Source organism: Phycodurus eques, chromosome 5 (assembly GCF_024500275.1).
Source record: "Phycodurus eques isolate BA_2022a chromosome 5, UOR_Pequ_1.1, whole genome shotgun sequence".
Lineage (NCBI taxonomy): Eukaryota > Metazoa > Chordata > Actinopteri > Syngnathiformes > Syngnathidae > Phycodurus > Phycodurus eques.
In genome coordinates this window covers 25,982,866-26,010,752 of record NC_084529.1, presented here as the reverse complement: position 1 = coordinate 26,010,752, position 27,887 = coordinate 25,982,866, and the positions used below count along the sequence as shown (strand labels likewise).

The 27,887-nt window shown below is 42.9% G+C and overlaps 2 protein-coding genes across 5 annotated transcripts; one reads left to right on the top strand and one right to left on the bottom strand.

The window, feature by feature from the left end:
* Positions 1 to 1,213: 1,213 nt before the first annotated feature.
* Positions 1,214 to 16,579, top strand: rnf141 (ring finger protein 141). Of its 2 annotated transcripts, XM_061678344.1 has the most exons (7): positions 1,214 to 1,298; positions 2,146 to 2,329; positions 4,556 to 4,664; positions 4,956 to 5,152; positions 7,694 to 7,801; positions 7,877 to 8,026; positions 16,482 to 16,579. In XM_061678344.1, the coding sequence occupies exons 2-6, from the start codon at positions 2,199 to 2,201 to the stop codon at positions 8,016 to 8,018; spliced, it is 687 nt and encodes a 228-aa protein (XP_061534328.1). In that variant the 5' UTR covers positions 1,214 to 1,298; positions 2,146 to 2,198; the 3' UTR covers positions 8,019 to 8,026; positions 16,482 to 16,579. The 2 variants fall into 2 exon arrangements, with proteins under 2 accessions (XP_061534328.1, XP_061534327.1); XM_061678343.1 differs by lacking the exon at positions 16,482 to 16,579 and having other exon boundaries at positions 7,877 to 9,820.
* On the bottom strand, positions 10,449 to 27,670 carry ampd3b (adenosine monophosphate deaminase 3b). 3 transcript variants are annotated; one of them, XM_061678339.1, is made up of 16 exons: positions 27,620 to 27,670; positions 24,966 to 25,029; positions 18,521 to 18,743; positions 18,261 to 18,435; positions 17,946 to 18,111; positions 17,098 to 17,317; positions 16,769 to 16,898; positions 16,480 to 16,674; positions 16,282 to 16,413; positions 15,768 to 15,931; positions 15,578 to 15,704; positions 15,317 to 15,480; positions 14,902 to 15,022; positions 13,984 to 14,157; positions 13,798 to 13,908; positions 10,449 to 10,845 (listed from the first exon to the last, which is right to left on the bottom strand). In XM_061678339.1, the coding sequence occupies exons 2-16, from the start codon at positions 25,021 to 25,023 to the stop codon at positions 10,669 to 10,671; spliced, it is 2,337 nt and encodes a 778-aa protein (XP_061534323.1). In that variant the 5' UTR covers positions 25,024 to 25,029; positions 27,620 to 27,670; the 3' UTR covers positions 10,449 to 10,668. The 3 variants fall into 3 exon arrangements, with proteins under 3 accessions (XP_061534323.1, XP_061534324.1, XP_061534325.1); XM_061678340.1 differs by having other exon boundaries at positions 23,295 to 25,029; positions 27,620 to 27,653; XM_061678341.1 differs by lacking the exons at positions 13,798 to 13,908; positions 13,984 to 14,157.
* Between the last annotated feature and the right edge of the window lie 217 nt (positions 27,671 to 27,887).

The window sequence follows — 27,887 nt, the reverse complement described above, 5'->3', positions numbered from 1 at the left end:
CTTGGAGGTGAAAAGAGTATCAGATTGAGTGATGAGGAGGAAATTTGAGATTTAGGGTGTTATGTATAATGAGATTAGTGGCGATGCCCAACAGGTAGGCTGTGACCTGGAGATGAAAGAGAAATTCTGGAAAGAGCTAGACAAAGTAGTTCTGAGCATCCCAGACAGCGAGAGAGTCGTGATTGGTGCAGATTGTAATGGACATGTTGGTGAAGGAAACAGGGGTGATGAAGAAGTGATTGGTAAGTGGCATCCAGGAAAGGAACTTGGAGGGACAGATGGTGGTAGACTTTGAAAAAAAGGATGCAAATGGATATAGTGAACACTTTTTTCCAGAAGAGGCAGGAACATAGGGTGACCTACAAGAGCAGAGGTAGAGAAGCACGCAGGTGGATTACAGACGATGTAATCTGAAGGAGGTTACCTACTGTAAGGTATTGGCACGGGAGAGTGTGGCTAGACAGCATAGGATGGTGGTGTGGACGATGACTGGTGGTGGAGGGATGATTAGGAAGACAAAGGCAGAGCAGAGAACCATGTGGTGGAAGCTGAGACAGGACGAGTGTTGTGCGGCTTTTCGGGAAGAGGTGACACAGGCTCTCGGTGGACAGGAGGAGCTTCCAGAAGACTGGACCCCTGCAGCCAAGGTGATCAGAGAGGCAGGCAGGAGAGTACTTGGTGTATCTTCTGGCAAGAAAGGAGAGAAGGAGACTTGGTGGTGGATCCTCACAGTACAGGAAATCATACAAGGAAAAGGGTTAGCTAAGAAGAAGTGGGACACTAAGAGGACCGAGGAGAGGCGAAAGAAATACATTGAGATGCGATTTAGGGCAAAGGTAGAGGTGGCAAAGGCCAAACAAGAGGCATATGATGACATGTGAGCCCCTTCCTGTTTGCAGTGGTGATGGATAGCCTGACAGGTGAGGTTAGACTGGAATCCCAACGGACCATGATGTTCGCAGATGACAATGTGATCTGCAGTGAAAGCAGGGAGCAGGTGGAGGAACAGTTAGAAAGATGGAGGTATGCACTGGAAAGCAGAGGAATGAAGATTATTAAAATGTTTCGGATTCTCGAGTGTAATTGAACGACCTATAAGTACAAACTCGATTTGAGTTCTGCCTCATTGAGTGAGACCCCGAGCGACGGAAGAAAGAGCCAATCAGGTCGCAGCTATCGAAATAAAACTTGACCCTACGTCATCACAGTGCGACATATTCGTATCACCACAAACAACCGGAGTTATTAACAATACGGTGGTGAACTCCTTGATAGTCACCTCCGGTGTTGACATTTGGGTATGCTATTCTTATTTTCATAATAACGTCACGAGTCCACAATTAATATTTGTTTCCCTGAAGACAATTTGACTTGTGTGGCGATATGAAAAGTAACGCTTTCGTTTACTGTGCGAACCGTGTTGACACCCCCAACTTAAAATGAATGTTTTTGAAAAGCCAATGGAGAGCTAACAACTTGCATGTGCCAGCCGGGCGTTGTTACTGCTGCGAGCGGAGTTGCAACTATTTAATGACGTACCTGATGTGGTCGTCTTGGTTCCGTGGACTTCGGTCATAAACGCGCGCGACAGAGGGCATGTCGACACGATTGACTAAAACAAATCTTGTTCATTTACTATTTTATTGATGGAATAGGCTCCTCGATTTTTACACTGGCCACAAAAGCCGAGCGTCTATACTGTACCAGTACAAAGTGAGTTACGAATCGAATTACAGTAGTAAGATTTTATTAAACCGTAAATGAACTACAAACTATGATTCCAAAACATTGTTTCATATCATTTCAATTTCAATTTTGATTTGTAGAAAAATGCAAAGTATGCATGTTGTACATGAAGGCTCCCCAACCTCCAACTACTACTGACATCCAAATATTGTCTCAGTCGCGGCGTAACACTTCGACATACATCCTTGATACCAACATCCGCATTACTTTATTTAGCTCGGGTTTTGGAGACATTTTAGAACGCACACAAAAACGAATAGTTTTTCAGCTAAAAGCTGGGAATGGGCTGGGCATAAAAATAGAACGTGAATGGGTGAATTCATGAATAGTGAACCATCAAATATGCGGGGGATTACTGTAATTTACATACTGTACTGCATTTTCTAACGTTCCCTGCAGAAGCGAATGCCTGTGGTGCTGTTGTGTTAGCGCCCCCTGCTGCCGCCTCTGCTATGGGCCAGCAGATCTCAGGTCAGGCGGCGCGTCTCCCTGAGAAGCTCCTCAAACACGTCGGCCTGGTGCGGGACAGCAGCTACCTCACCTACGAGGAGTTTTTAGCTCGGGTGGCTGAGCTCAATGACTTGTAAGCTCACATACACGGTTGCATACTTTTTATGCTAATCCATCCATTTTCTATATCTGGGGCATCAAACCCATTGTAGTTTTGCGGCCACATACTTGGGGCCTAATGTGATGTCAAAGGGGCCGGACCACTAAAATCATACCATACTAATTATAATAATAATCAACAATAAATTGTTCCCCTTTGATGCAAAACACAGCAAGTACATTAGAAAAATCTTTAGATATAATGACATTCTTTTTTGAGATTGTAAAAAAAAAAAAAAAAAAAAAAACAACAACTTAGATTTCTTGAAAGCATTTTCCTTCAGTTTGTCATCTACATGTGTGCATAATAATTGATCACAGTAATTGTATTTTAAGGGTCCCATAGTTTGGCTGTTTAGACCTCCATAGAGTGACTCTCTAACATGGATTTAGTATAAAAGTGTCAATTTCATTTGAAAAAAAAAAAAAACACCTTGGTTTTGTCAGTGTCCAGAAAAGGCCCCTCTGACAACTACCATTGTTTGACCCAGTTTTTTTATCTGCTTTGTCCATATTTTGCTAAGAACACCCTCTTTCCTCTGATTGGTTGCCTCTGTGTAGAAGACCCACTTGTGAGAGCATACGTGTTTCTTATGTTGACCACGCTGGCTCGGAAGCGGAAAGGGAAGGCGGAGAGCTTCGCTAGTGATGTCGATAAACTCAAAAAACACGAATGACCTGATTTCAGGCGTCTCACCATAAAATGTCTGGAACTCAGGAATGCGTGGACGATTTTAATTAATATTTCACGTTTACCGGAGCACCATAGAGACAATGATATTTTCTAAATGAGCATAATAATTCTCAAAATGATTTTTAGTCCTCATCACCACAATGTCTTATGTATTTTTTTCTACTTTCAAATTCATCCTGCGGTCTGGATTGTTTCATACTTGTTATGGTCCCGGATGAACTGGAGCCTGTCCAATTTAGGTATGGGAGGCAGGCAAGGCGCACACTGGACTAGTCGCCAGCTAATCAAAGTGCACATCTGGACAAAACGAAGAACTCACATTCACAGCTATGAACAATTTAGTCTTCAATAAGGCTGACATGCATTTTTTGGAATGTGGGGGTAAGCTGCAGAACCTGGAGAAAATCCAGACATGCGCAGGGAGAACGTACAAACCCCACACAGAAAGACTATAGAAGAAATTCGATCCCTGAACCTCAAACCTCATTATTGTGAGGCAAACATGCTACCCACTTGGCAGATGTGGGTAAATATTTCAGATATTCAGAAATAGTTACATAACTTAAGGTTTACTTGGTTATTTAATTTTAGACTCGATTGGTGGGGAGGCACTCCAGACAAGCAACCATTTACATATATACCTGGGGCAGTCAAAACGTAATGAGTCCAGTTTTAATTTAACTTACTAAGAACTAGACTTTACACGATCAGGATTTTTGGGGCCGATCAGCAAGTTTAAAAAAACGATCACCGATCCGATCACAAGATGGAGCAATGTGTCTATTTACATGACTTGTTCATTTATTGTATATACTGTATCCATCCATCCATCCATTTTCTGTACAGTTTATCCTCACAAGGATAAACAGAGAGCTGTGATTGAATTTCCAACGCTAAACATTTCAAAAGGTTGACAAAATGTGTATGGGGTTACGGTTATGTCATCAATGTTGGCACACGTTGGTGATGTCATCAATGGTGCCTCTTAAGATATTCTCTGATCAGTGCCTCGACCTGAGAACTATTTCCAGGATTAACCGCTGAAGATGGTCACCCGCTCCTTTGTTTGTCACGGAGGTCCCTCAAACTGAGGTCTTGTTCTTCCCCTTTAATCCTGAATACCCAGTTTTTGACTATGGTGTAGATAAAGCACTATATAAATTATATATATTGCAGCTTCCCCATACACATTTTGGAACCTTTTGAAAATTTTAGTGGTGGAACCACAGGAATTCAACAATGACACCTTTTCCAAAATGGCTTATATGAAGAGGGCAAGCCGAAAGAAAAAATATTTTTTTTAAAACAAGTATTTCAACTGCAAAGAAACAACAACATCTGAAAAACATTTAAATTAGTAGTAGGTTAAATTAATTTGGGCTTATTACTTTTTGAATGCCCCTTTTTAGAAGCAATTCACAAGTCAAATTTCCATATGTCACTTTTGAAGCAGCATTACTTGCCAATATTGTAAGATTATTATAGGGCTTCCATTTTGCTCAACAGGACTGCTAAACTAGCTGCAGGGCAACACAAGCACCTGCTATTTGAGGTCCTGCCAGGTTCGGATGCCAGCGCCTTGTGGAAGGTGGCTGTCAGGATCGTTTGCACCAAGGTGAGACCAGAAAAGAACTCCATTTTATTACCTCCAGCAATGCAGGACACACTAGTTACCTGGAGGAAATAATGGAAGATAACAATAATCTGTTCCAGTCAAACTGTGACCATTATAAAAACTTTTATCAACCACACTTTTTATTCATTGTGTGCTTACAGTCTGCTTACAAAATTTGTCCAACCCCTCATGGAGCACATTCTTGCGTCGCAGTCAATTCCATTTGCTGTTCTGTGGTTATTTATGGTTGACTGTCAAGTCATTCTGTGACTCACTCCGCTTCCCCACCAGATCAACAAGGACAATGGGACGGTGGAGGCGTCACGCATCATGAACCTGTACCAGTTCATCCAGCTTTACCGCGACATGACCAGCCAGGCCGCCGACGTGCTAGCCGCAGAGGGCGGCGCCGCCGCCACGGCCCCCGAGACCGCTTACGTGCCGCCTCTTGCCCCTGATGCCTGTCAGGCCAGCATGTGGATGGGCAGGTCAGAATGACAATGCTCAACAATCTTGCAAGACTTTCAGGTACCAAAAGCTCAGAAGAAGCTGTTGACTACAACAAGTTGAAAAGCAATCCTATACAAATGGATATTTCTTTTTAGTTGGCTTTTTTATTTTATTTAAAATGCATTTTACATAATTTAATTTTTTTTATTTTTTAAATTTTATTTAGCATTTATATATAGGGGTGTCCCAATCTGATCTTTGAGATTGGAAATCGGTCCCATGTTAGCAAAAAAAAAAACAAGTTTCGGATCAGATCAGACTGGATCTAAAAGCTCTGATATGTACCACTCCTATACAAGCAGTCCATTCCACCACTTATATCCAGCAGCGCCAGGACGGCTTGCAAAGCTCACGTGATCACGACTGGTTGCTTCGGTGATAACATAGTAACAAGATGTAAGAGTGAATGTTGCTTGCTGAAAGTCGTTTATTGACACTCCAGTTGAAATTCACACTAAAACTAAACACACACAAAAGAATTACACCTATTGAATATTCAAAGATCCCTTATGATGATGACAAACAATGGACGCAGGTTTCCCTTGCCCGAACGCGGGTCACAGAGGCCCCCCTCTGGAGCCAGGCCTGGAGGTGGGGCTCGAAGGCGAGTTATTGGATTTATCACTCATCACGGATTGTCCATAACGAACACCATGTTCAAGCATAAGGGTGTCCAAACGTGCACTTGGCACCAGGACACCCTAGGTCGCAGTTCGATGATCGACTTTGTGGTCGTGTCATCGGACTTGCGGCCGCATGTCTTGGACACTCGGGTAAAGAGAGGGGCGGAGCTGTCAACTGATCACCACCTGGTGGTGAGTTGGCCCCGATGGTGGGGGAAGATGCCGGTCCGACGTTGCAGGCCCAAACGTATTGTGAGGGTCTGCTGGGAACGTGTGGCGGAATCCCCTGTCAGAAGGAGTTTCAATTCCCACCTCCGACAGAACTTTGCTCATTTTCCGGGGGAGGCGGGGGACATCGAGTCCGAGTGGACCGTGTTCCGCGCCTCCATTGCTGAGGCGGCCGACCGGAGCTGTGGTCGTAAGGTGGTCAGTGCCTGTCGTGGCGGGAATCCCCGAACCCGTTGTTGGACACCAACGGTGAGGGATGCCGTCAAGCTGAAGAAGGAGTCCTATCGGGCCTTTTTGGCCTGTGGGACTCCTGAGACAGCTGATGGGTACCGGCTGGCCAAGCGGAATGCAGCTTTGGTGGTTGCTGAAGCAAAAACCCGGGTATGGGAGGAGTTCGGTGAGGCCATGGAGAAATACTTCCGGACGGCTTCGAGGAAATTCTGGTCCACCATCCGGCATCTCAGGAGGGGGAAGCAGTGCACCATCAACACTGTGTATGGGACGCTGCTGACCTCGACTCGGGCGTTGTTAGTCGGTGGAGAGAATACTTCGAAGACCTCCTCAATTCCACCGACACGCCTTCCCATGAGGAAGCAGAGTCTGGGGTCTCTGAGACAGGTTGTCCTATTGCTGGGGTTGAGGTCACCGAGGTGGTTAAAAAGTTCCTCCTCGGTGGCAAGGCCCCGGGGGTGGATGAGATTCGCCCGGAGTTCCTAAAGGCTCTGGATGTTGTGGGGCTGTCCTGGTTGACATGCCTCTGCAACATCGCGTGGACATCGGGGACAGTGCCTCTGGATTGGCAGAGTCCCCCCTTTTAAGAAGGGGGACCGGAAGGTGTGTTCCAACTACAGGGGGATCACACTCCTCAGCCTCCCTGGTAAGGTCTATTCAGTGGTGCTAGAGAGGAGGGTCCGTCAGGAAGTCGAATCTCAGATCAGGAGGAGGCAGTGTGTTTTTCGGCCAGGCCGTGGAACAGTGGACCAGCTCTACACCCTCGGCAGGGTCCTCGAGGGTGCATGGGTGTTCGCCCAACCAGTCTACATGTGTTTTGTGGACTTGGAGAAGGCGTTCGACCGTGTCCCTCGCGGAGTCCTGTGGGGGGTGCTTCGGTAGTATGGGGCACCGAACCCACTGATACGGGCTGTTCGATCCCTGTACGACCGGAGTCAGAGTTTGGTCCGCATATCCGGCAGTAAGTCGGGCACGTACCCGGTGAGGGTTGGACTCCGCCAAGGCTCCCCTTTGTCACCGATTCTGTTCATAACCTTTATGGATGCATTGGCAATGCATCAAGATGCATTGCCATTGCACATGTGGAGCAATGTAATCCTGTTCCCACCATAGATTTTGTTTTATTTGTAAAAAGTAGTTTACGAGTAGTTTTTGTATTTTTTCAAATGCTATAATACGTTTGTATTTTTAATGCACACTAAATATTATTCAGTTGTTGTTTCATGTTTTATTTTATTATACATTCATTAAAAAAAAAAAAAAAAAGTATCATTATAAGTTGGAAGAAGTTTAATAAAGAACATAATTTCAGCCTTTTTCTTTCTATGGTGACATTAGCATAATTAAATTTTATGGTGACCTATTGTCGGTGGTATTCGTCACAGTTGTTTTGTGATACTGTCGGAATAATAAGCGACCGTCACTCCCGTCCCGCAGAGTGAAGGAGCTGACGGACGACGAGGAGTGCTGCATCTGTATGGACGGGAAGGCCGACCTCATCCTGCCGTGCACTCACAGCTTCTGCCAGAAGTGCATCGACAAATGGTAAACTGACGCGCGCTAACGTCGCTGCCGCCGCAAAACGCTATCATGTAGCGTGTGTTTAACGTGGCTCCGCAGGAGCCGCAACTGCCCCATGTGCCGCCTGCAAGTGACTACTGCCAACGACTCGTGGGTGATGTCCGACTTCCCCACGGAGAACGACATGGCTGGATACATCCTCAACCTGGCCGACGAGGCGGGACACCCGCATCGACCTTGATGCAACAAGTAAACAAAACAAAACAAAGCACATGTCACATTCACTGGACATTCTGTCATGGTTGCAAGTAGATGTGGTGCATTGTGGGAAAGCTGTTCATCTTTGCCAAGGTCATGTGACAGCAGAACCTTCAAACTGGATCACGACCTGTGGAGAAATTAATACAACCAATATTGCAGGACTCTTGTTAATACTTGTGTAAATTGTTGTATTATTTGTAAATAGTTTAATGATAACTAACCAGTTATTTAAACACAAAATGCACAATTATTATATATTTTAAGGAACTAAATGAATACAAAAGTGAATAAATAGATTTTAAGTAACCAATCTTCGCCTAAAACAGCTGAATAAATGCAAGAAATATTGCAGGACTTGATAATGTGACTATTTGGTCATCCAACTGTGGACTCCCCTGCTTTCGATGCTCGCTGACCTGAAAAGTCTTACGTCATTTGGTTTTTGGGGGATACATTTTTCTGAAAAGTTCTGGTTAAATTCCAAGTTTCTCTCGACTCGGAGCGTGTTCCACTTTGGAGGTTCGACTGTGTTTACCAAGCAACATAACTCTTAATTATAATGTTATTACAACATTCTGACATCAAAGGCATTCATTGAGCTGACCTTATTAGTGGAAATACTTTTGCACATCATGGGTGTCAAACTCATTTTTGTCGCGGCCACATTATTGTTACGGGTTCTCCTCAGTGGGCCGTAATGAGACTGTGAACCCACATAAATGTCTGATTGCCGCATATTATTACATATATACAAAAACTGTATGGAAATCAGGAGTCAGTAAAAAAAAAAATTTGCTCAACTGTTATTCAGTTCATTTTAAAAGCACGATTGGTAACAAAAAATGCTATCATTGTCTCAGTGTTATTAAAAATGAAGACAATTTTCAATTTTGGTATTTTAGATAGATTTCAAAGTATACGGCACCAGAGGAAACAGGAAATTCACGTGAAGGGAACACATTCTTTTCACGAACATGCTTTCAGTTATTATAACATAAACCGGCATGTTTCTATGTAATATTCCTGATGAGCTTTTGTTTTTATGAATAAATAATGACCTTCAATATGAAGGGCCAAGAACACTACGGCTTCATTTCTTATTTTGTCTAATTTTCACATTTAATGTACCAATGAAGTACTGTACTTTTTTCCAGACTTTGCTGAGCCTTAATCAATTGAAAAATGTCTATTTAAGTCATTTATCCTAAAAAAAAATAAAAATAAAAAATGAATTGTTGTAGTCAGTGGATAGATACATATTAGATGCATTAACAGGCTGTGTTTTCTATGGATTTATTGGTTTATAATCATATAAATAAATACAAAAAATATATTGTTTTATTTGACCTAATTTTATGCTGACTTTGCTGTACTCAATGTTTGCACTACAAAAGATTATATATACACACACTACACAGTTATCATTTAATCGCATAGATTATTAGAATATTTTTCTCACTTTACAATAGTACTGTATGTCATAGAATTCTGTAAGTGTCCCGCCATTGGAGGGTAGTGTTCGCTGCTTTTTTTCTTTTTTTTCTTTTTTTTTTTTTTTTTTACACTCATATATATCTTTTAATTCTGCCCGTGTAATGCATTGTTTGGCCATCTCTTTTTCTCACTCTGTATTCAGTCATTCGTGAAGAAGATGTAGTGTAACACGTGTGATATTATATTTCATGATATGATATGTTGTTCTTTTCTTAGGTTCCCCAAACCTGGTTTAATTTGTTTTAATATAGCTGGATTGAGGTGTGACAATACATTGCATTACTTTTAATAAAGACACTTTATTATTTGTGATTCAGGTTTTTTTTTTGTTTTTTTTTTTACATTGAAATCAAGCAATGTCATTACTTTGTCATCATTAATGATGTAAGAAATCTAGTTCTAAATATAATAATAAACCATTTTTATATCATAATTTGATAGCCTGTCTAAATCTGATAAAATGTAAAATATTTTAATAATTAAAAAAAATACAATAAACTAGTTTTTTTAAATAAATGTACTCTATATGATCTCTATTCCCATTTTTTTCCCAGTTGTTTTACGTGTCAGTTTTAGTGTCAACTTCACCTGGGAGTGACGAATAAACAGCTTGAAGCGGACACGCTTTGGCTCTGTTTTTGGAGAACTGGGTGAGCGAGAGAGTGGCGGGAACAAGGGTGTGTTTCAAAATGTGTTTAAAGCTTGCGAGAGATGTAAATCTGTAAAAAAAAAAAAAAAAAAAAAAAAAATTCATATGGTCTCGTGGAGTTTTTATCTCTCGTGGGGTGTGAAACTTATCCCCTGTGATAAAGGGGAGTTCGCTGTGAGTCAAATATAGTTGTCTTAATTTACTCAGAGGTCACTGCTCTTCCTCCCTACGACTTGGTAAACATAAACACAAAAGCATTTTCTGTCGTCCTTTATTTACAAAACATCACAGTAAAAATCATCCACACTATTCTTAAAATCGTGCATATGTCAATTCAGTGTGAAAAGTCGTCTTTGGATACCTAAGGTTGAATGTGCTCAAGTTTTCAGTAAAAAAAGAAGAAGTAAAAACTCAATTCGTCAACGAATGCAACTCACACCAATTCAAAGAGGATTTTTAACAAAATGTCAAAACGTGCAAACACGTGTCACTCCACCACTTGAATTGCGGCATTCGCTTTGACAGCGTCGACTAAAAAGCTGAGCTCGTTGCACAGTGTCTCGTGGCGGTACGCCATGCGGATTTGCGCCACGTTTGTGCGTCCTATGTCGTTGCTCTCGGGGCCGTCCTGCAGGTAGTTGGAGCCCAGGAAGTGTTTCTTCTCCTGGAGGCAAGACAAGAAAACAAGTGTACTGTATTTGTTGATGATGATAAGAATTGCATAAAAGCTCAGGACACGGTTCTAAACTGAACATTTTGTGTAAAAATTATTTTTATCTCAGGAAAGAAAACCGCTGCAGGAACATAAGCGGTTGCTAACTTCCAAGGTTTTGGTGAGCGAACCCAGACACGAAAATTGTGAGGTATACCGGACTGAAGACAATCAAACTTGTTCAACATGCTTGGCATCCAATGATGAAAACTCACCCATTTCACAAATCTAGCTAGTTAGTGTACGTACCCCAAATTTGGTAGCAATCGGACAAAATCTCAAGGAAGAGAGCCTTTCAGCTTAGTTCCTTCTTCACCACAACGAACCGCTACAAAGTTTGCATCGCTGCAGACGCTGCACCGATCTGCCTGTTTATCACCAGTTCCATTCTTGTGAACAAGAACCCAAGATACTTGAACTCCTCCACTTGGCAAGATCTCATCCTCGACCTGGAGAGGGCACAACACCCTTTTCCGACTGAGGACCATGGTCTCAGATTTGGAGGTGCTGATTTTCATCCCAGCCGCTTCACACTCAGCTGCGAACTGCTCCAGTGAGAGTTGGAGGTCACGGCTTGATGAAGCCAACAGAACCACATCATCTGCAAAAAGCAGAGATGCAATACCGAGGCCGGCTGCTAATGGAAATTCTGTGCATAAAATTTATGAACAGAATCGGTGACAAAGGGCAGCCTTGGCGGAGTCCGACCCTCACCGGAAACGAGTCCAACTTACTGCCGCCAATGCGGGCCAAACTCGGACACTGGTCGTACAGAGATCGAACAGCCCGTATCAGGGGGTTCGGTACCCCATACTCCCGAAGCACTCCCCGAGGGACACGGTCGAATGCCTTCTCTAAGTCCACAAAACACATGCAGACTGGTTGGGCGAACTCCCATGCACCCTCGAGGACCCTGCCGAGGGTGTAGAGCAGGGGCCTCACGTACAAAGACCTGCGTGGATTTCCTGCTAAAACATGGCGTACGCTAAAATCCAGAAAACATCGTACGCACAAAAATATTCAGATGTATGAAAGTCTGCGTACTCATGAATCCAAGCACATTTCCTTCGTACATTCCAATCAACGTGGAAATGAGCGCACATGTTGGAGTAGACGACTCCCCCCACGCCACGCCCATATTTGAATATGCAAATCATATTTAAATGAACCCTGCACCTGAGATGCCGATCTCTGCATGATCAGAAAAAAAGGAAAATGAGCAAGGTAATGAAGAAAAATATTTTTTCTGAATGTGAAGTGGAGGCACGCAAGAAAATCCTCTTTGGCACGCTGTCCTACGGCGTTAACAACACGCGAAAGAGGAGTGAATGGGGCAGCGCGTGTGCGGCTGTCAATGCTGTGGAGACAGAATAGCGCTGCACACGCTGAACTAAAAAAGAAGTGGTCAGACATTAAGGTGGATGTGAAGCGGAGGACAGCTGCCCACCGCCAAAGTGTGGCCAAAAAAAGGCGGAAGAACCGGCGCGGAGGGCCTCACCCGTTCGAGGAGAGAATCGCTGCGATCGTGGGTGACGCTGCTCTCTCAGGGGTGATGGGAGGACGTGGCTGACTCTGATCACCCCACAAGGTTAATATCATGTATTTTTTATAACTCATAACAAATGTGTTCATACAGCAACTACACTCAGCCCTGTGAGATAAAGGTTCGTGCGTAAATGTTGTGTGTGTGGTATTTGAAATTGAATTCAAATAGAAGCACATCGGCATATCAAAGAGGATATAAAAAATGTTGACTCCTTTTTGATTACTCAATTTATTATTTTAATACACAGGAGAGGACACGCACACTGACAAGAAAAATCATGTTTTTTTATTTTTTAGGAGAAGGGGTAAATTATGCCAATTTAAACACATTTTAATCATGTGCAACCGATGTACATGTTCAAATGAAGTAAATTCAAAGAACTCTTTTTTTCAGTGCATGTGCTGGAGTCACGAAGCGATTGTGAGGGCAATAGGCGGCGTAAATGATCGCCTTGATCAATTAATAGGTGTCCTCACAAATTTCAGTGGTTCATTAATACACTGGTTAACATGAATTCTCAGTCCTTGCCTCAGTTGCATTGTTGAAATCAAATGTTGCCGGGCATGAATTGTTCATCATTGCTAATTATTCATGTGTCTCCGGTGTGCAGATTTATGAGAACAGTTTCCCAGCATCACCTCTAAGTCTCACCAAAGCACCAAAGCTGCAGAAACGTGCGTACGCCAGCCGTGCAGTTGGCGTGACGCACCGCACATTTCCACGGTCGTGTCACTCTTGATACATCTGATCTTTGCCGTGGAAAACAACGGACGCCACGTTTTTGTGCGTACGCACTTTTTGTACATGAGGCCCCAGCACCCCTGAATAGACCTTACCGGCAAGGCTGAGGAGTGTGATCCCCCTCCGGACACCCTCCGGTCCCCCTTCCTAAAAAGGGGGACCACCACCCCAGTTTGCCAATCCAGAGGCACTGTCTCCGATGTCCACGCGATGTTGCAGAGGCGTCTCAACCAGGACAGCCCCACAACATCCAGAGCCCTTGGTGAGCCTTCGAGATTATCTGCCATTCTCCGTCCCCTCACAATGACAAGAACTTTCACGTCCGCCATACGTGCTTCAAATGTGGCAGCAGTGAAAGAAAATCTCCAGGATGGGTTTGTTTTTGAAGGACCTTGCTGTCTTCTTGAGACTTCTTTCGTGAGTCTCCTCATGATAGTCATGCTGTCAAGTGGAACTGGCTTAAGGGACTGAATTTTCAAAACATTCCAGGGGTGCTACGTAGTCAATTTCTCCAGGTTTAATGTAAAAATCCAGCTGTCCATCCACACTCCAAATTCCATGCTACACACAACATCTATGTTGTTTTTTTTAATAAAATGTTTCATTTTTTAGCTGACCTGGTGAGACAGGCCACTTTGCAGCACACTGTTTCTGGCGATCTCGCACAAGTCGCAGGTGCTGAGTTTCCAGAGCTGAGCCGCGATGGCATACTCCTCCATCAACGCTTCCTGTGAACATTTCCATGTTAATCACATCTGCGTTCTGCTCTGTAACCTGCATTTGGGTCCAGTGGGAGTTCTAACCTTCGTGTAGTGGAACTGCATGGGGTCGTCGGTGGACAGCGACACGCACAGGCCCTTCTGGAGAAACTCCCGCAATGGGTTTTTGGAGTACTGCAGGAACAGGCTGTTGTTGCTCAGTGGCGACATGGCGATGGGAACCTGCGCCAGGTAGTAGAGGTACTGCAACACCGGACTCTAGTGAAGAAGAGACGTACCAAATGACGATTTAAGAACTAGACTGCCAAGATCAAGCAGTCAAAGGAGTCTTGTCTCCAAATCAAGTCTGGGGTAGGTGAGATGTGCACCTCTATTGTGGTCACATGAGTCTTTTGTCTTGAGTCCTTGGTGCCAGGTGCACTCTCCAAATTCAGGCCTAAAGCCTACTTATGTGAGCCCTTTGTTTTGAGTCCAACGTGTCAGATGTAGTCTCAAAATTAAAGTCTGGGATAGGTGAAAGATGAACATACATCGTGGCCCCCTTTGTTCTAACATTGTGCCGGTAAATATTGGCCTTTCATAACAATCATCTGACACATGCAAAATGTTTGACGCTCCACCAGAGAGTTGAAGCTAAAGAAGCAACCAACAAACTGGAAAAACCTTGCCATACACAAAAAGAGATCTGTCATGGACACAAAAAAACAGTGGACCTTTACAGATTGAGGTTGGACAAAAGGGCTTGATGCCAGAAAGACCACTGAGGTGCCCTTGCGCGGGCACCTCCCCCTAGTTGCTCCAGAGTGCTACTTTATTGCCAAACTTATCCAGGAAAGACCAGTTCTGTCTTTTATGACATTTTATTTTTTAAGTGATGAAACCGACCTCCGTTATGTCTGAGCAGTCTTAGAATTAAACACTAACTTCTTGTCTTGTGAATTTACAGTTTTTTTAGGAAACACCTTTACAGTATCTTTGTGAAAACATTTGAGGCGGCATCACCTTCTTCAGGTTGAGGCCGTGGGAGATGTTGTCCGCCGTTAGGAAGGCGGACACCAAGTGTGTGATAGAGCCTGCCTCGCCGCAGTGGGGACGGAACTGGAAGGTGTTCAATCCACGCTCCCTGTGGAAGTGACCAAAAAAATACTGGAAAATCTGTAGGCCATTCGTTGTATCACAAATACAGTGGTACTTTGACTTACACGTGCCCCAACTTACGACTTTCAGGAGCCGTCCATTGGTCGATTAGATTTTTTTTGCTTTGTGCTGCGATGTGCTCAATGGGGAAAATGTATTTGATATACGACTGAATTACGGTATGTGCGAGCTTGGTCACAGGACGAATTAAACTCATAAGGGAAGGCACGACTGTATTCTAAAGAATTACCATATTTTGCAACCTGACGAGAGGACTCACTTGCGCAGGTTGTTGAGCACCATGATGTTGGCGTACATGTAGAACAGGTAGTAGGTGTATGGCGGGTTATCATCTGCGGTCCACGACTCGGGCTTTGGACTTTTGTAGGAAAACATGTGGTCGCTGTGCTTGGATTCGTCATCCACGCTGTCAAATCCCGTCACCTGCAAAGCCAGATGAAGATGAGAACTGAAGAGCAGTGTTACCAAACATTTGAACATCACTGAACATTTGTTTGGTTGACGCTTAATGGGTATTTACGTATTTTAGGAAAACATGAAGTGCTGGGTGCTTTTGTGGGTTTACTGTGGCCTCAAAGATGGGGAGGAAGATATTCTCCAGCATTTTGGCGAAGTTTGGTATCAGCTTCTTTGACCTGAAGATGTCACTGCAAGACAGAGGAATTCAGAAAGGCCTTTTGGGCATGGCCAGACCTTCAAAGAGCACTCACTAGATACGGGGGACCTGGATCATCCATCTCAGGTTGGGCGAGTGTACTTTGTGCTGAATGAACCAGGTGGCAAGGCCCGCCCACTCGCTGGCAGATCGTCCGTAAATTGACAGACGAGGCTCGGCATGTTGGTACTTGCTGTCCTCCAGCTCTTTTGCCACTTCCTGAAACAAATAAGCTATAAATTCTGCGTATAACACCTATTGGTCTATAACACTTCAACCTCCTTCACTCTTATTTATAAACAGCTTTGAATGAACAAGCACAGGGGGCCCTTGATTTACGACGGTTGTTTTATTTCTGTGGTCGAAAAGGATTTTTCATACAAATATCGACTATATATGACTTTACTACTGCGTTAACGTAGGGTAGTGATTACACTTGGCTACAGTGGGTTCCAACTTGAGGATAAATCTGGGTTATGTCAATACCGTATAAACGGAGCTCCGTTGTAAAACATCGGTCCCCTGTTCTAATGGAAACCGGTCCAAATAGTTCTGATAGGCTGACACACCTTGATGAGACGTGCAAGGTACTCTCCCTCAATGTAGTTGTCGGACTTGAGGTAAATCTCTCGTAGTTCGCTGGCTCCCACCGGGTTGTACTTAGAGTTGAATTTGTCAAAGCGATGGAATGTTTGTCTTCCCTGCAAGGGTCAAAGATTGACTATTTGCAACTGCAGCATTGACCAACTGGATGCTTTTGTCCTTACAGCGTGCACGTCCAGAGAATCTACGGTAAGGTCGTAGGGGTCCATATGGAGGCTTTTGAACACCTGTTCCAGCGTAAACCTCTGGCCGCCCTTCTCGAGGACCACGCGGCCTTTCTCCATCTGGTATGTGGTCTTGATGAACTTCAGCAAGTGCTTCTGGTTCATGCAGGCAGCGGCATGTATGTGCGTGTCCACCTTTTGTTTGATTGAAAGGTCTGGTTTTAGTACGCCAAGGGCTGGAATGTAGCAATGAGTTAAGAGTGTGGGGCATTTAAAATCACCATACAACCTTTCTGACATTGTAGAAGTCTCTGTGAGGCACACTCTTCAGCTCCTTCATTTCAGCCATTTCATTCAGCATTTCATGAAGGTAAAATTTGGAGTACAAGAAGTTCAGTCGTCTGTGGCAGTAGGTCTTCCTGAAAGACAAAGGAGAGTCAGCTTTCATGGTTTAATTTAAAGTCTTTAATACTATTTTTGGCCTGTGGAAAAGAAACCAGAGTACCTGGAAACAACTCATAGAGAGGAGGCCCATGCCCTGTGTCAAACCCCAGTTTATCTTGCTATGAGCTACCAGCACTACCCACTGTAAACCATTCAGCATGGCCTAGTTCTTACGTGGGGCCATCAGCAATCATGGCAAGTACATGGCTCAGGTCTATGGCGAAGGTCTCCAAGTCAGGGTAAGGAAGCGTGCGAGGCCGTTGCTGTTTCAGAGCCTCGGCGTTGTCGTAAACGTGAACAATGCCGTCCTTCATCTGGAGCTCATAGTCCAGGTTCTCTGGGATTCCCTCCATGGAATACAAGTCCTCGTCTTCACGGGGGAACGGCCAGATGTCTACAGCCCAGAGAAGGAATTTTATTTAGGATGACAGTGAAGGGCATAGGAACTGAGCCCTCCTGCGACAAACGTAATTGACCCACGGCCCGAAAATGTTGAATTGCCTATATTAATATTTTGAACCGTAAATATACCATCAACTGTGATCCCAAAACACTTAAAGGTCAATTCAAACTCACCTTATAACATTAACCTTGAAAATAAATGTATTACAGATCATTTGTTTTTTTAGAAATGCACAGGAAGTGCCTCGCAATAACCTCCGTAATTTTGATAGCTTGAGCTTTTTAATAGCCACTTAGCAGAGCAAAAACATACACATAAAACAAAGACTCGCCGTAACTTCCACGTTCAACCCAGGCTAAAGTTAGTTCGCCCTGGCATACAAAGATCTTACCCCCTCAATTGAGACATAACATACTTACTTGAAACCATTTTTTTTACTTTCTTATTAGCCAGGTTGGGCACCATCTTGCATTTTATGGCGTTACAGAAAGAGCACAAAAATACGATGGGCGCTGTGAATAAATCGGTCTATCGGAAAAAAACATTTGTGAATAGCGAACTGTACTGAACTGTTCACTGTACTGAACCGCAAGAGAAGGGTAAGAAAATGTTTTCCCACCTGGCAAGACCTCGTCCTCCTCTCGCCACTTTTCCCCCTCTGTGTTTCGGAGGAAGCGGGCTATCGTCCTGGGAAAACGGTGGTATGCCAGCCGAGAGTACTTTTCCCGAATGAATAGAGCTCTCAGGAGGCTCTTGGCCGCCTGCTCGTAATCCTCGACGGTGATCTGGAACAAGCGCATGAATTCCACATCACATCGGGGAACCTAAATAAAACGCTCACTTGGCTTCAGCCTTTGCCAGCCAGTAGCAGCTGCGGAAGGGCATCTGGTCACCATGAAGGTCGTTGGCTACAACAGACGTTAGACATGTTTACCCCGGCGCAGTAGTCTCCACTAATGGTCACCCTCTGGAAGTCGGGGAAGGTCTTTGAAAAGACAGGCTCCGGTGTGGTCGGCGAGAGTGCAGCCGAATGCGCCAGCAGGCTCCAGTCGCCAGTGGGAATCTGCAGGGACAGCGACTGGGAACGCTTCATCATGAAGTTCTTCTTCCTGGTGACGCACAGGAGAAAGCGGCTGTCACTCAAGAGAAAAGCCACTAAATCGAGTGCCAGCCGCCAGATTTGTAGCCCCCTACCTCTTGACGGTCTCCTTGGACTGCTGCTCGGCCAGCTCCTTCTGCAGTGCACGCTCCCGGTCCTCCCGCAGACCGATGGGACAGTCCTCAGGCACGTTGAAGAGGGCCATGGCATCCTTGGTGTCCTCCTCCTTCAGGGCCGAGGCGTAGACCTTCTCGGCCAGCAGACGCACCTTCTCGTCCACCTCGCTCATGGACATTTTCGGGAAGAGCCGCGGCATCTCTGCGGAGATTTTGGGACGTATACTTTGCTTTACTTTAACAGCAGCACTACAGCACAGCAACACTCTTTCAGATGGATTCAAGTGTGGAGTTGTAAATGTTGTAAATGACTTTACTCTGCAGTGTTAAAAGCCCTTTATTTTGTCTATTTCGACGTCCATAGAGTGACTCTCTAGCATGGACTAAGTATGGAAGTGCCAATTTCATTTCAAAGGAGACCTTGGTTTTGTCATACAAGTGTCCAGAAAATGCCCCTCTGACAGCTACTTCTGTTTAACCCAGTTTTGTATCCGCTTTGTCCATATTTGGCTAAGACTGCCCCCTTTACTCTGATTGGTTCCCTCCGTGCAGAAGACCCACTTCTGAGAGCACACGTTTGTTATTTTGACAGCACTGGCTCGGGAGCGGAGAGGTAGGCGGAGATCTTCACTAGTGACGTACGTAGATAAGGTCGAGAAATTCAAACAACCTGATTTCAGGCCTCTCGGCAAAAAAAACGTCTGGAACTTTATTCATATTTCACATATTTACTGAGGCAGCATAGAGCCCATATAACATCCCAAATATTAGAAAAAGTTGGTTTTGTAAAATATGAGACCTTTAAGATACGCTTGGGTTATGTGGAGACCTCGTCTTTAACAACGATAAACCTTCCAGTAGAATCTGACGTGTTCACCCCACAGTGTTGTGTGCATCAATGTTTACGGTCTGAGGAGCCACGTGATTTATTAGTTCACCAAGTCTGCCCCCAGTTGTTCCCGTTTCACTGCATTTCCCGTAAATAGTCCTTGTTTTGAGCCATTGTAATATACCGGTAACTTGGGTTGCAAAATTCCAGGACTTTTGAATGTTTGAAACATTCCATGGCAATTAAAGGTAAAATAAGAATGTGCATTTAATGGGGATTAACAGGTGTTTATGCGTATAAACATGAGTAAACTATAAATTTACAAAATCGAAGGTTGGCTCCTAAAAGGGATCTTAAATATAGTTGGGAAAAATATATTCTAGAATAATCCTGAGTGGGGGTACCTTGGCTAATGAGTCCCCCAATTTACAAGTTACGATCTGTCTCTATGTCGATTCTTTGGTTTGAGACCAAATTGAAGGTGTGAGCGAGCGCTTCGGATATGCAGACACTTGAGTGAAGTGAGCAATTCAGTTGTGACAAAACAAACAAAAAAATGTTTATATTTAAACTCAAATGTGAAATCTTTCCATGACATTAATCTCACTTACCAGTTAATTTCCAAAGAAAGTTTCCAATTTGGAATTTTCCCCAAATTCCCTAGCTTAACTTCCCATGGAAATTTAGTGGAAACGTTCCAGAAATTCATTGACAATTTTCCACCCCTTCAGAACATTACCAGTAACATGGCTCTCCACCTGCAGTTAGGGAAATCAAACCCGACTACTGTTTGCATACCGGTAACTCTTTTTATTTACTGTTAACTTAGTGACTTGAAATATGGTGGCCATCAGAGTTGAAATAAGAATATGCTTGCGATGCCAGTCATGTGAACTCGGGCCACCAGTGGGAGTCCTCAGATGCTTTTGAGGACCCAGCATGTTTTGAAACCCCACACCAGTAAACATGTCCTGTCGAGACTTGGGCGTTAACGACTTCCGCACGTTCAGCACGTTACGGTAAACAGACCCAGCCGAGCCTCCCTGACACCACACAGCTCGCTGTAAGATATCCAAACTGTGATACTGTTTTAGTCTTTTCGTGGTACAGTGCAGTTTCTCCTCATTCGTTATTGGTATGTTTTAAATTTCTTGCGTAAGATGGGTGTTTGCAGTTTATGGTGGTAGTGCTTAAGAGACTTCAAGCTAATCCAGCTAATTATTGTTGTATCAGTGCAGAAAAACGTTTAAAACAGGCTCAATTGTAAGGTTTACCTGGCTTTAGCAAATGCTACTTTGGATTACCTAATGTGGCTACGCCCTACCTGCCAAAGCCGGCTGTTCCCTGTGTGAAAGGTATAGACACGGAATGGGGCAGGGGGGCTTAGGCCAGGACTCCCTGGAAAAAGAGATCTTGTATCTCGAATGTACAATTCCTGGATAAATCAAGGATACATAAAAAAAGGCGACCTGATCGTCTCCATTTTTGGAGGTACCAAGTACCATAATGATCGACATCAAAATACTATCACATAGTTCACCGTGTTCATCAAAAACAAGGCAGCGGTTTTATTCCTAACAGGTAAAGTATATCTAAACGGCTTACAGATTATTTGATTTTGAAAAAATGCTCCAGAAGTTTGAGGGTAGTTGCACATGCGGCAAAGACCTTCTGTAATGACCCAGGCTAAACTTAGGTATGGCCTCACATACAAAGATCTCTGTCGAGATGTATCCCTAAAACAATACAGTGGACCCACGCATACTTGCGATTTGGTATCCACGGATTCAAAAGTTCAAAGATTTTTTTTTTCCCCCAATTTTTCTATTTAAAACATTGTTTTTCTTTTTTTTTTGGGTGGGGGGGACTCAACCCTGAAAACGCTTATTGACAGTTTATCCCCACTTATTAAAGAGTTTTTGGAGGTTTAAAAAAAAGAAAATTTCAATGCAATTATAATGGCCGTCAATTATCTGCGGATTTTCACTAGTCGCGGTCCGGCCCAGTGACTATCCACTGTACTTTCTGAGCTGACACCAATTGCTACTTTCCTATTACTCAGGGCTTTGGCACCCTCTTGTGGCATCGACAAAACGTTTTTAGCAAATATACGAAGATACCGTAGGTTCCAAATTGGCGACTATCAAACTGTGAGAAGTCGGAGATTTCACTTTATTCAAACGAGGATTGGGAGTTAATGTCAAGCAGTTACTGTGCATATGTGTTGTCATTTGTTACAAAGTGACATCGCCAATTACTGGCTTGGCACGCATATTACAGCGTATTTAGCCATTTTCTCAGGTCCATGTGTCAGCTTGTCAGTTAAGTAGAAACGTCATTATAAGCATTCCATCGTTTGGGTTCTCAAGACCTTATGGCGCAACCATGTTGACTTCTCCTTTCACGGACTCTCGACATGAACTCCAGTTCCGCTTTTAAAGTGAATTTAATATGACGACACGAGGGACGACAGATCTTTTATTGCGTTAGCTCCGCTTGTTAAGGAACCTAGACAGTGCGTCCATAGGAAACTCCCGTCGACACGCCGAGCGCTAACACGTAACTTTGTCTTTACACGTGCCGCTAAGCGTGGCACACTGTCTGTCATGCCTACATGCTTCTCTAGGCGGCAACTGAGCAAGGCCTCGCTCGACCTTGACCAACATCCCCCAAAATGTCGGAAACCTGACCTGCTGACATCCAGATGACATCAAATAAATGCAAAAAATAGGATGAATTAATATTTCATTTTAAAAATATTTTACAAACATGTTACTGAGCTTATATATATATATATATATATATATATATATATATTTTTTTTCCTCATCTACAAATGGGTTGTCAACCTGTTTTAAAAATTGGCCTTTACAAGTCAGTGTGTAAGTTGATCTAAATGTCGCGAGACTGTACGGTCTTCTTTAGGTTGTCTGTCATCCAAATTGAACGTTAACCTTTTTCATGCAGGGTTCCTGGAAAATCCAAAATCGGCCCGTCAAAGCTGTCGCAGAAGACCCAGAGTTGAGTTTCCTGTGCCTTTTATACAGAACCCAGCGCCACAAGATTTGCAGCGCTATCTGCGATTTTACATACAAACTAGATCTCGGACAGAAGTGAGTGAAAGGTGTTAACTTCACACCCCTGTCCCAACATTGTGCAATACCATTACACGCAGACATTGTCTCTCCTCCGTCATGGATCTGATACGACATACCAACCATATTCATGGTTCGACTGTTTCCCATTCTGCGTTGGTGCGGATTATACGGAACCGCATAAAAAGACGGAAAAGTTGGCAGTTACCAGCAGCATGAAAGTGGTTAGTCAGTATTTTGTTTTATTTCATGCAAATGTCCTCAGATTTCCTTCTCTGTGTGAAAACTGTCACAGAATCAATTTATTTCATAGTAGTCTTAGCACACTTCAGATGATGCGCAGTCAACTTTTTAATGGCTGTCAAAGTACATTGCAGGGTTGTAATGGGGTGGAAAATTTCGAGTAAATTTCTGGAAAATTTCCGGTAGACGTCAACGGGAAGCTAAACTCATACATTTTGGAAATATTCCAGATTGAATTATGAGAATTATGAGAAATAATTGGATTGAACTGGTAATTGAGGGTCATTTAATGGGAAAGTACCACTTTCAAGCATAAATATAAATATTTTGTTTTGACATAAGCACGCATCCATGCAAAATAGATAGCTTTCATTGTGAGGGTATTACAGTTCCTTAATTGTTCCAGTTTTTTATTTATTTATTTATTTATTTATTTTTTAAATTACATTTTTTTTTCTGTACAATCAAACGGCAGCGCATCCAAAGCAGTACAAATTCCTGTATCTCCTATTCATACTCCTGGACAAAGTTTCCAACTTGAAAAATTCCCAGAATTTCGCAAGCCTTTTGAATTTCTGTTTCCTACCTTCTGTGGTGTTTTGGGCCATGTTGCCTTCTTCTACGCGTTCACCCGTTTGGCTGAAGGCTCATATAGTTTGTTCTGGCCTCTTCTAGAAATGTCTAGCTCACTTCCGCGAGCTGACACGTTCTCGGCTGTATCTTTCTCCTCACTGTGTACTCGGTCAGGTGGCGGCAGTAATGCCGCCGCCGTCTCGCGTGTCCATCCTCCCGTCTCTATTTTGGGCCGTTGGAAGTGTTGCGGCAACAGGGGGGCAGCTAAATCAGGTGGCGATGTCACAACTGGGGGTGGGGCCGCAAAAGAAAGCGAGGCTCTCTAGGTGGCATTGAAACCATGAGAAGAGACCTTTGCTCAGTTCGTTCTCACCATGCTCGATACTGCAGTCACTCAAATCATCTCTTCCCATGGAAATGAATTGAAAGGCTGTTAAACTGTTCCAGTTTCCCCCCCAAAAAAACGAATATTTTTGTCATGTTTTTTAATAAGGAAAACGGCACTCCAATATTGCACAGTTTTAAAAAGCATACAGTAAAGACATAGTTAAATAGAATAGTTTTTGCTACTTTTTTGCTTTCAATGGCTATTGGTCTGCTCCTTCTGGTGTGCGCACTTTGGCCACCTGGTGGCAGTATAATGCAGCTAAACGGAAATACAGTACCTGTTAGGCTGTCTATTGCCTTTTGAATTGTTTGTTAGGATTACCTAAACAGGCTTTCCTAAGGTGATTTGGTTTAGTACACAACATATCCAGTAATCCCTTGTTTATTGCAGGGTTAGGTTCCTGGCCAACCCCCACAATAGATGAAATCTGCTATGTAGCGACTACATATTTTTAAAAATGATTTATACATATTTTAAGGCTGAGCGGCATGGTGCAGAGGGTAAGCGTACGCCCTGTAACTGGAGGGTCACCGTTTCATACCCCCGCCTGAGTGCATGTCATCGTTGTGTCCCCGGGCAAGACACTTAAACCACATTGTCTACGAATGAATGTGGTTGGACGATTGGTGGCGGCCGTAGGCGCAGAATGGCAACCGCGCTTCCGTCAGACTGCCCCGGGGCAGTTGTGCTGACAGAAGTAGCTTACCACCACTAGGGTGTGACTGAGGAGTGAATTAATAATGCATGAAATTGGAAAGTATCTTAGTGCTTTAACAAGTTTGAATGTTTTGGGCTCAGAAGTGATATAGCAAGGGAACACTGCAATTCTCTTTGTTTTATATTTAGTCGGACAGCAACGTTTCAACTGGGCGTGCCAATAAACAGCTTGAAGCCTCTTTTTGACGAATCGTTTCCTATCTGCCAAACTGCAGTGAGTACAGTTGAGTTCACTGCCACCATACAGCGCTCGCATCTCAAATCTGGGCACACAAGTCAAAGCAAAGAATCGACTGAACGACGCTCGTATCTCGAAAACCTCTTAAACCGGGAACTCATATCTGAAAGCACCACTGTATTACTTTTACTGTGTACTCAATAGCCAGAACGTTAAGGTACACGATCAAATTGTGATGACTGCTTGTATTTCTATTTTGTTTATGCACTCATAGTTTAAGCGTTAGCCACCTCTTATACAGTAGCTCGGAGGATGTTAGGTGAACAGTGTGGCTATAATATAAATAGATGCTGTCGACAGCCCGCTGACAGTCGCTGGGTGGAAAGATAATAGCCGCTGACCTCTCCCAAGGCAAGGTGTGGATTGCTGCTTGCAAAGGGCTGCTTCCCTCCTCCTCATTTTGACCTGTGAAGATTGTACATGAGGCCATTAACAGAACCCAACGAGAGTTCCCACTGGACTATATTTACATGGACATTGCGCACGTCCACTGTACACACTAGTAATGGGTACGTTAAAGCAGGTGTTCTCAATCTGAGGACACCCGGGGTAGCTTGGGTGTCCGCAGAAAAAAAATTGCATTCAATTATTGTAGAAAAATACAACTTTATTCTTGTAAAATTAAAACTTCTCATTCCGGCAAAATACGTCTTTGTTTTTGTAACGATTACAACTTTTTTCTAAAAAAAAAATTAAAAAAAAAAAAAAAAAGACTTTATTCTAATAACCTTAAGTTTAGTTCTCTAAAAAAAAAATCTGAATTTGTTATCGTAACAGTACAACTTCTCAAAAATAGACAACTTTTAAATTCTTATTACGTCGTACGTGTAAACTGTACATGGTAGTTATGATTAATTATAGGACTATGAGAGTGTCTTAAGAAAAATCTCTCCCCTGGACCCATAAAGTTTGAAAACCCCTGCTTTAAAGCAACAGTGTTGTCTTTTTAGCTTAGCTCGACAAAAGTCAAGTGGATGGTACACTGTAGTCAGGTCAATACCACCATGCTACTGCTTAGACTAGTGCGACATATTCGATTGGACACTTTCACACAGACGTAGCAGAAGAGCAGGCATTAAGCCGCCTTAAGAACCCCAAGTTTTTGTTTTTTTTCAATTCTTAATTTTACATACAAAAAAATTCTCTCAGCAATTCTGCATGTGTGAACAGCATCACCAAACGTGACAAAAATTATTAATCAGATTTTACGCAAAGCATCAAATGAAAGAATGGCTTTCCCAGGGGAATAATTACAACAGTTATATATATATATATATATATATATATATGTAGAGAGAGAGAGAGATAATTGTCGAAATTAATATTTTAAACTATAAATATACCACAAGCTATAACCCCAAAGCAGTTTAATATCATTTCAAACTCATCTTAGATAAAAAAATAAATGACTTCCTGTTGAATTGATTTTTTTATAAAAGCACTTGAAGTCTCATATAGTATATGAAAATGTGGTGAAAACACACTTCCACCAAAACTACAATTGGCTCCTCCCTAACATGCAAATATGTTAAAATTGTCGCGATGTATCGCTTTAACATACTTCCTTGACACCAATTCCTGCAGTATTTCGACAGCGTATAGGTAAATAGGTCAGGATTTTACCAAACAGCTGGGGATGGGTTCTAAAGGAAAACCAACGTGAACAGATGAATTTGTTACACGCAAACAGCGACTATGTGGAATTTAGATATTTTTTCAATCGTTATTTTATCAGAAGTGTGTTCAACGCCCAACTTGGTGTTTGTCAAACAAATAACAGAGAAAGTCACACAGTAAATATGCTTTGTCACGTTTGCGGTATGCTATCTATAGAACTTTCCGGACACTTTCCTTTAAAAGGCAAGTCTTGACTGGCCAGAGTCTTTCAGGAAATGTTTCCTCTGTGACTGCTCTTCCCTTGCTGATCGTGGAATGTAAACTTTGCTGCCCTTCGCTGCCAATTTTCCCGGGCTTGTCCCAGTAATATTAACTTAAAGTATTACTCCTGGGCCACAGCATTTGCTACACCCTTACCAAAATGATCGTAGATGTCAGAAAGATGATTCATTCACTGCAGGAAACAATTGTAATCAATTTTTGCCCCTCCTGTTATGTCACATTGATGTGTTTTAAAATGGACATTATTTATAAATGCATGCAAGGATGTTTTTTCTTTTATTATAGACAGAATCTTTTTTTAAATTAAATTAAATTGTATTACATCTGTCTCACACACGCCACAAACTAAAGCATGACAAGTGCTTAAATCCAATTTATTTTTTACCCTATGGGGGGGGGGGGGGGGGGGGGGGGGGGGTGTTTAACATTTAAGAAATGCAAAATGTTATAAAAAAATCATTCTTTTTATTTCTTAAATCTGAGCTTTCCAATAGTCACAAAAATATACAGTGCATTACTCTGGACAGAATTATGAGACCAAAAATAATAATAATAACACAACCTTTTTCAGATATTTTGATCATTTTTCATTTTCTGCAAATAAACTCTAAATGCTCTAATGATAATATTTGCATCTGTAATTTGGGAGTTATGTTGTCAGTAGTTCACTGAATGAAACATATGTTCATTTTACTCATAACCTATCCCTATAAATGCAAAATAAGCGAAAAATCATTTTGTAGTAATTCTTTCCTCACAGCTGTAATGTAAATAAACATGTTTTTATGTTTAAACGTGCAGCAGGTCACATTGGCCTGTGAACATATTTGCTGGTACCAAAGAAACAAAAAAACTGGATTGTTAAGGAAGCTAATTAACAGGACTTGTTAATTACGGCAAATATTTTGGTTACCTTTTTAAGGTAGGGTTTCCCCAAACTATTACAAAATTACACAAACTTATCACATATTGCCACAAAATGTACAAATAAACTCATGATAAATAATACAACAATACGAATGAATTAACAAATTGCTAAGATGCGCTTATGTCCATATGTGTCAAATAGACAGTAAAAGTCCAACGGCGTACTTACTGTACGTGACGAGTGGAAACCAGCAGAGAGGCTCACTGCACAGAAGCGAGAGCAGATGAGAGTCCTAATAGAGGAAGTTGAGCAGGAAGCTTGTACATACATCATTAGTTGAAGGCTCACCAGGCGACGCCCCGTCAGTTCATTTAGGATGGGGGTGCACGTCATGAGTTTTAATGCGTTTTTATTAAATACTGTGCAAGTCTGCTTCAATGTCATAAAACATCCAATTTACGTACGTATCTGTTTGAGAACCCCCCCCCCCCCCCCC